We start from the raw sequence: 8,022 nt of genomic DNA on the forward strand, positions 1-8,022 counted from the left end.
CCAGGGCGGCATTTCCCAAAGACTCCTGGGGGAATCAGACCATTCATACCTGGGAAGAGCAGCAGCCAGTGCAGACAATGCTGCTCCTCCATCCCCTTCTCCCCCTGGCCCAAACATGGTGACATCCCATCTCCCAGTGATGGCTCCTTCCTTTGCCCACCCTGCCATTTACTGGCATGGGAATTCATGCCAACAACCCCAGGATATCTTGGAAATGAGCAAACAAAACCAACGAGACCTAAAGATGCCGAGTGGGGATGTACTGATGGTGTTTTGTCTGACAGGGAAGGGACAGGCATCCTCCAGGCCCTGGGGCTGTCGGTCACATCGCTCTGGCATTCATCCTGAAATGAAAGATTATATGATTGGAAAATACCATCACCATCCACCTGTAAAAGCAGCAGAGCAATTTGCCAGGACCTTTTAACAGCCTCGCTTCATTATCTCCTGCAATTAAAGAGAAACTCGTGTTTGATGAGTACATGGTCCTGAGGGTGAATTTGGGAATGCAAGAGTATTTAGTGGCATTGCTGAGTTACCAAGCTTGCTCACCACAGAAGAAATCCTGAAATCCTTTATTATTTTAAGAAGGAAACCTCTAAATCTGGTGCAAAAAGCTCCTGCAAGTGGAGTTTTATTTGTGGAGGCGGGTTGGATTAGGATTGGGCATGGAGGGCATGGATATTGCTGGGGTGTGTTTGTGTGTGTGGGTGCCCTGTCCCTGCTGGGGGCTGTAAGGACCAGTGCAGATGGAAATAGCTGCCAGCTCCTGCTTGGAAAATGATGACTCAAACCAGCCGCTGGGATTTAAGGCTTCTTTTATCGCGCATGAGCTGGGCTGGAGGGGGATTTTCCCCCCGCTGTGGTCGGGGGCAGCTCCAGGAGGCCCTGGGATGGGGGCTGTACAAAATGTGCTCCAGATGGTGTCAGGGCTGGGATGTATCAGGCAGGACCAGGCTGGGCTGGGGAGCCGGAAATGGATTTTCCCCCTTTCACCAGGAACAAAAATAACACAAGCACGTGATAGCTCATTTCCTTTAGCCTTTAAAAAGCCCCGTGGGATGGTGAGCAGCGGGAGCAGGGGAGGAGGATCAGCCCATCCTGCTTGGTGGCCCTGCCATATCATAGCATTAAAAAAAAGCCTCCAAATTGCCTTTTACCTACGAATCTTTCCAGCGTTTTGCATCTGGGGGGCGGGGAGGGACGTTACAGCTTTTTTACTGGCTTAATCCCAAACTCCCTAAATGCAAACCCTCTGTTTAACAACCGCTCTGCTTTTTCCGCTGGCAGCAGCCCAAGGAATTGGTTGCAGTCACTGCTGGCCATGCGTGTGCCATGTAGGCGTGTTAAAATTCCCCGCCAGAGTCCAGGAAAGCACTTGAACTGGGATGTGCCTTCGGTTTTTGGCTCTTTGCTTTAAAGACTGTCCCCACTTGAACAAATATTTGACCGGAGGTTAATGGTTTGGGCAGGAGGTGTCCACGCCTGGCAGTGCCATGGGCTGGGGGAGCCTTTGGGGTCCATGTTCTCCTCCCATCCCAACTAGGAAGTTTTTGGGGGCTTAGCAGTCTGTTCCTGGAAAGCAAGCCAGGGTCTTCCAGAAGATGGTTTTTTTCCTAGGGAAGAAGCATCCTGGTGCCTGCCAGCTCCTAATTACTGCTGCCGGCCTCGGCACTGGCTTAATTGAGGCCAGGGCTGAGCCGTGGAGGTGATGCCTCCGCAGGGTTTTGCCTTGGGGTGGGTCACCCCCTCCCCAAAAAGGCCTGGAGGGGAAGTCATGTCTCCAAACCCTTGGGATTCTGGATTCTGCCTCAACACAGTGGCTGGGTTAAAAGGGGACTTTTTTTTTTTTAATTTGGCCGAGGAGCGCCGTCTGCCTCTGCCCGCCCCTCTGTTCGGGGGGCTTGGCCGCTCCTCCCGCCCCTCCCCGGGCGCAGGCGCCAGCACCTCTGCCCTGCTTATTTTTACCCGCCAGGATCACGAGCGAGCGAGTGACCTTCCCCAGGGGACGCTGCCACTCGGGGAGGGGACAGTCTCCAGCGTCCGTTCCCGGGGTGCCCGTCAGGCTGCGGAGCGGCTCTTCTCTGGCTGATTCCCGGCTCTTCCCCGGCTCTTCCCTGGCTGTTTCCCAGCTGATTCCCGGCTCTTTCCCGGCTGTCTCGGCGGCGGCAGCCGGCGAAGAGGGTTTTAGAGGGGCTGCTTATGGCGTGATAGAGGAGAATTGAGCCTACGGAAAAGAGCCGCTTGTTTGGCTCCGGAGGCGAGTTCATGGCCGAGCCTTTGTCTGGCGGAGACGGGGAGGGCACGGACCGGGACCTGCTGCCAGTTCCCCAGGCACAGCGATGCCGGCATCTCGGCTCCCTGCGCACCCTGCGCCTGCTTGTCCCCTTCGGGGATGACTCCTGCCTCGCAGCCCCGTGCCTGGGACGGGCTGGGAGGCATTTTGGGGCGTTCAGCGGGGAATAAACTCCTCAGCCCCCTCCTCCTGCTGGGCGCAGCCGCCCTCTGCTGTCACTATCGCCACCCCTTGACCCGCCGTCCCCTCCTTCCCGCTCCAGGCCGGTGTGGCGGTGGCCGTGTTCCCGAGCCAGCGGCCGAGGGCGGCGTGCCAGCGGATCAGCTAAACCCCGGGGATGATGAGCGCCGTCGCAGCTGAGCGCCAGCCGGGGCCGGGGCCCGGAGCAGCGGCCGGGGCGCGGTGCCGCGGCTGAGCCCGGCGCGCCGAGCTGTGCCCGACCCCTCCGCAGATGCTCCCTGCCTGGCACGTGGAGCCACCGGGGGCCCTCGCCGCGGCCGGACAACGCGGATGGAAAGCTGCAGCCCAGCAGGTAGGAGCCCGGCGCGGTGGGTCCCGGGACGCTCTACATCCCCCTCCCCACACCCCACCGCGGGGTGTTACGGCTCTCGTTCCTGCAGGGAGCCTCGCTGGCCGGCTGACGCCCTCCCGCGCCCTATGCCCGCGCCCTATGCCGGAGCGGGCGCCGTCCCCGGCTCAGCCACCCGACGACCATGAAGTGCTCGTTGCGCTTCTGCTTCCTCTCGACCGCCTTCCTGCTCGTCTTCGTCATGTCCCTCCTCTTCACCTACTCCCACCACAGCATCGCCTACCTGGACCCCGGCGGGCTGGGCGGCATCCACCGGGTGAAGCTGGTGCCCGGCTACGCGGGGATGCAGCGGCTCAGCAAAGGGGGGCTGTACCCCCGGGGCTGCTCCTGCCGCCGCTGCCCGGCCGAGGAGCCCGGGGCCAGCGACTGGTTTGATGGGCGCTATGACGGCACCGTGTCCCCAGTGTGGACCAAGGAGAACATGGACCTGCCGCCCGACGTCCAGAGGTGGTGGATGGTGAGCGCAGGGACGGGGGTGCCGTGGTGTGCTCTGGACGGGGGGGGCACGGATTTCTCCTCCCCGCCAAGGAGGGGGCGCTGGCTGATTCACCCCTGCCCACCTTCCCTCCTTGCAGATGCTGCAGCCCCAGTTCAAGTCCCACAACACGCACGAGGTCCTGAGCAAGCTCTTCCAGATCGTGCCGGGCGAGGATCCCTACCGCTCCCGTGACCCACGTCGCTGCCGCCGCTGCGCCGTGGTTGGCAACTCAGGCAACCTCCGCGGCTCTGGCTACGGACCAGAAATCGACGGGCACGACTTTGTGATGCGGTGAGGGCCAGAGGGCACTGCCAGGGACCTGCCCACCTGGACAGCATGGAGACATGGGGTGATGCTGGCACCACCGGGTACTGGGATGAGTGGGAATGAGTCCAGCCTTGCCACCTCCCCTGGGTGGGAAATGCTGCTTGGCAGCATTTAACAGCTTGTGGGGATCACCCGTGTCATCTGCAAGGCACAGGGCATTGGGAGGGTGGTGTCATCCTCCCTGCTCTCTCCCCAGGATGAACCAGGCTCCCACAGTGGGCTTTGAGGGCGATGTGGGTGGTCGGACCACACACCACTTCATGTATCCCGAGAGTGCCAAGAACCTGCCCGCCAACGTCAGCTTTGTGCTCGTGCCCTTCAAAACCCTGGACCTGCTCTGGATCGCCAGTGCCCTCTCCACCGGCCAGATCAGGTTGTAAGTACCCAGTGGGCACTGGCAGCACCAGGCTGGTGGCTCACCTAGCTCAAGGACAGCTCCCCTGGGATTCATTTGTTCCTCCCTCCAAGAGCCCCCCCCTTAGCAACTCAAGCTGGAGCTGGGGACATGGGACACCCAAGAACTCACCTGCCTCTCTGCTCTTTTCCCAGCACATACGCACCTGTGAAGCCTTTTCTGCGTGTGGACAAAGAAAAGGTACGTGGGGCTCATCCCTGTCACTGCCACGAGTACCTGTATGGCCGTGGCCCCTGTCACCTCATCATTCCCAGCGCTCCCGGTGCTCCTTGAAGGGGTGCTGAGGCCAAAGGGAGCATGGCTGGGGCTCCTCTGCTAACCCTGGTCTGTCCTCCCAGGTGCAGATCTACAATCCTGCCTTCTTCAAGTACATCCACGACCGCTGGACGGAACACCACGGGCGCTACCCCTCCACTGGCATGCTGGTGCTCTTCTTTGCCCTCCATGTCTGCGATGAGGTGGGTGATGTCTCCTTCAGCTCCTGGCTGGCATGCAGTGGGTTTTGCTGAGGTCCTGAACCTTGCAGGGTTAAGGAAGGAGGTGGATATTTGGGTCCAACTGTAGCAGCGTGGGCATCCTTGAGGGGTGGGAAAGCTGTGCAGAGGGATGGGCACCTTTGAAAATCACCCCAGCAGTGCAGGGGATGCTGAGATGAGGGTGTCCCAGCCTGGTGGGGGGTTCTGGCTCACTCCCTCCCTTGCTACTGCAGGTGAATGTCTTTGGGTTCGGTGCTGACAGCCGGGGGAACTGGCACCACTACTGGGAGAACAACCGCTACGCCGGGGAGTTCAGGAAGACGGGGGTGCACGACGCCGACTTCGAGGCACACATCATCGACATGCTGGCCAAAACCAGCAAGATCGAGGTTTACCGGGGAAACTGAGGGCTGAGTCTCTGGCTCCCTGCTCCAGCAGGTCCTGCTGCCTGCAGGGGCAGAGGGTGAGGATCTCCCTGGCCGCCTCAGGCAATGAGCACGGATGGGCAGCGCAGTTCTGTGTTGCTGACAGAGCCACCGCGGTGGTATTTGGTGCCTCCAGCAGCCAATCAGGTTCAGAGCTAAAGGAGACTTTTTGCTTTTTTTTTTAATTATTATTATTATTAAGAAACCCAGCTGAGAAAGGATTTATAAACACAATCAGTGACTGACCAGGGGCGGGGGTGGCCGCCTTGCATCTCTCTACAGTCAAACCAAATGCTGCTCTTTTTAAAACAAGACAACCCCCCCGCCCCGAAGCCGCGTGACTTTGGGGAACCCCTCGAGCATCACATCCAGGCTGAGGGGGCTGAGGGAGCTGTGGCGGCTGCGCAGCCTCACCAGTGGAACCAGCTGCTTCTTTTTTCCTTTATTTTGGTGTTTTTCTTTTACCCTCTGGGGCAGCCAATGCCGTCGTTTCTCCAAGGAAGGCTCCCGGCACAGAGGCAGGTCCCAGCACATGGATCCATGGTGGGAAGCCAGAAGTTTCAGGGAGCCGAGCATTGCTGATGCTCTGCTGCAGGCTGGCAACTGCTGGCACAGCTGGGCAGGGAGATGAAGAGGAATCTCGACTTCGTGGTGCAGCATCCCTGCTCTTCTACCTGAGGATGGGGAAGGGTAGGACAGATTTCAGGAATGACTGTAGTGACAAGAAACCTACACAAGCAGCAGCGTGGTTACTCTGTCTGAGCTCTGTGAGCAGTTGTAGGATGCTCAAGGGGTTGTGGGTTGCAGCAGGGTCAAGGAGACAGGATTTCCTTTGCTTTCAGGCTGGGAAAAAACAAATCAGAGAGAAGTGGATGAATGAACTGTGCTTTTGCGTTGCTCTAAACAGCTCTGGTGAGAAGCTGAAATCCCAAAGTCTTTGCTCCGTTTGCCAGGGTGGCACTTGGTTTACACCAGCCTGGTACAGCCGGTGCCCTCAGGGTCCCCAGGGCTTCCCGGGCTGGACAGGCAGCCTGTGACATGGGATGGGGAGATGCTGAAGGGAACTGCCTCCCCAGAGGTGTCATTAAAACCACTTTCTTTGGGTCAATCAGGTTGGGGGGGGGGGGGGGGGTAGTTTTTTTAGGAGATGCTGGAAAGCTCACGAAAAAGGCAACCATGGAAAAGGTCCCCCAGAGAGGGACCCTCCGCCTGCACAGCCAGTGCTGAGAGTGGAGCAGGGGCAGTGGGGCAGTGCCCATCTGGGGAAGCTCTGCCCATGCTGCCTGGTTGCAATAGCTAATCTGAGGAACAATCACTGTAGGGTTTTTTGGGCTTGGAGATGTTTTTACCCTTTTGTATCTGGCTTTTCTGTAGCAGCCTCTTACCTATTTCACCTCTTTGGTTTGGTTATTTTTCGGGGTTTTATTTTTTTGAGGTTTCTCTGCAATTGTGAAACACAAGGGTCACCTGGAGCAGGCAAGTCAGCAGCCCGTGGGCTGGGGAAATTCAGCTTTTCTGTCTGCAGGGATTTAAACTCCTGAGTTTTGTGGTGGGTTTTGGTCTGTAAAAGTGGAGCTGCCCTGGTGCAGGCAGCCCCAAGCCCCAGGACACAGGCTGCTGCAAGCCCTGCTCTCCACCTTCCTGGGTGGTTTTTGCTGATATTTTGTTTTGTGGGTTTTTTAATGGGGAAGGAAATTAAAAACCACAAAACCATGAGCAACAATGAGTGCCTTGACCATCTCCCATCGGCGACGCCAGGCTGTGCCCGCGCTGGCGGCAGGGACGTGGCCGATGTATCCGGCAGTTGTACCCACTTCCTTCCTTGCACCACGCTGGATCTTAGCTGGGAAGTGCTGCTGGGAGAGAGGAACACATCCAGGCCACCGTGCTGGTGGCTAGAAAGGCCAAATCCAGTGTGATGAGGCTGGGCCAGCTCCTGTTGCAGCTGAGCAGGGCCAGGCCTGACAATCACAGGGTGAGCGGAGACGCTGGGTACCAAACCCTCCGGCAGCACAGTGCTGGCATCCAGTGTCAGGCGCGCTTGTGGCTCCTGGCTGCCCTGACAGTATTTTTTTTTTTTTTTTTTTGCTAACTTCCTTTCCCCTACTCCCCCTTTCTCGGTTGTTTTAATTCTTATTATATTACTATTTTTTATTTAAGCTGTCCCACTAGGACTCGTGCCCACTCCCGTCTCCCTGGCAGGGCGGCCGCAGGCAGGCGCGTGCTGCACGGCCGGCGCACCACTGTACTGTACATAGAGGAGATGTAGGCACAGGCTACGGGCAGGGGGGCACGCAGGGACGAGGTGCCCGGGCTGGCCCACCTGGCAGAGGTTGTCTGCATCACACAGTACCTGACTGACCACCTCCTGCCCCACTGGGAGAGGGGGACACCAGTGCTCCGACACCTAGGGCTAGGAGCAGGCAGGCAGCTTGGCCCGTAGCCTCTGTGTACATGGGTACTTCTGCACACAACTGTCTTAAACCAACTGGTTTTTTTAAAGTCAATAAAAATCATGCATCAAACCTGCTTGGTGGTTTTCTTCTGACAGCCCTGTCTGCTGTGCCTTTTCCTGCACCCAAACCTGGGCATCAGTGGGGTTAGGAGAGGAGGGAAAGGGAATGAGAGGGTTGCTGGGCCCAGAAGATGCTCTGCTCTCCCCCTCCCCTCCTGGGCCAGGCACCAGCCCCCAGCTGTGGTTAATATCCCCTCACTGGGGCAGGAGCAGAGGCTGGCCCCATGCCAGCCTGGGTGCCCAGCAGCAGAGCCCCAGCACAACCCCTCCGGCCCGAGCCCAACAGCTGGTGATGCCACTGCTCACACAGACCCCACATCCATGTCCCAACCACCCTGGACCCTAAAACAGAGGCCCTGGTCCCATGCAGCCCATGTCCCTGAGCCCCACCGCAGCAGTGAGAATGACATGGACGAGCTGTTGAAGGACATAATTTTGAATGTGGATACAGGCAGAGACAGGGAAGGGACTTCCTCAGGGTGATGCAGCAGGTCCAGAACT

The 8,022-nt window shown here is 58.4% G+C and overlaps 1 protein-coding gene across 1 annotated transcript; it reads left to right on the forward strand.

The window, feature by feature from the left end:
* Positions 1-2,705: 2,705 nt before the first annotated feature.
* ST3GAL2 (ST3 beta-galactoside alpha-2,3-sialyltransferase 2) lies at positions 2,706-7,523 on the forward strand. The gene is made up of 7 exons (XM_040075618.2): positions 2,706-2,828; positions 2,917-3,342; positions 3,461-3,654; positions 3,887-4,066; positions 4,240-4,285; positions 4,444-4,563; positions 4,815-7,523. The coding sequence occupies exons 2-7, from the start codon at positions 3,010-3,012 to the stop codon at positions 4,986-4,988; spliced, it is 1,047 nt and encodes a 348-aa protein (XP_039931552.1). The 5' UTR covers positions 2,706-2,828; positions 2,917-3,009; the 3' UTR covers positions 4,989-7,523.
* Positions 7,524-8,022: the final 499 nt, after the last annotated feature.

The sequence above is a fragment of the Hirundo rustica genome, chromosome 11 (assembly GCF_015227805.2).
Source record: "Hirundo rustica isolate bHirRus1 chromosome 11, bHirRus1.pri.v3, whole genome shotgun sequence".
In the NCBI taxonomy this organism is placed as follows: domain Eukaryota; kingdom Metazoa; phylum Chordata; class Aves; order Passeriformes; family Hirundinidae; genus Hirundo; species Hirundo rustica.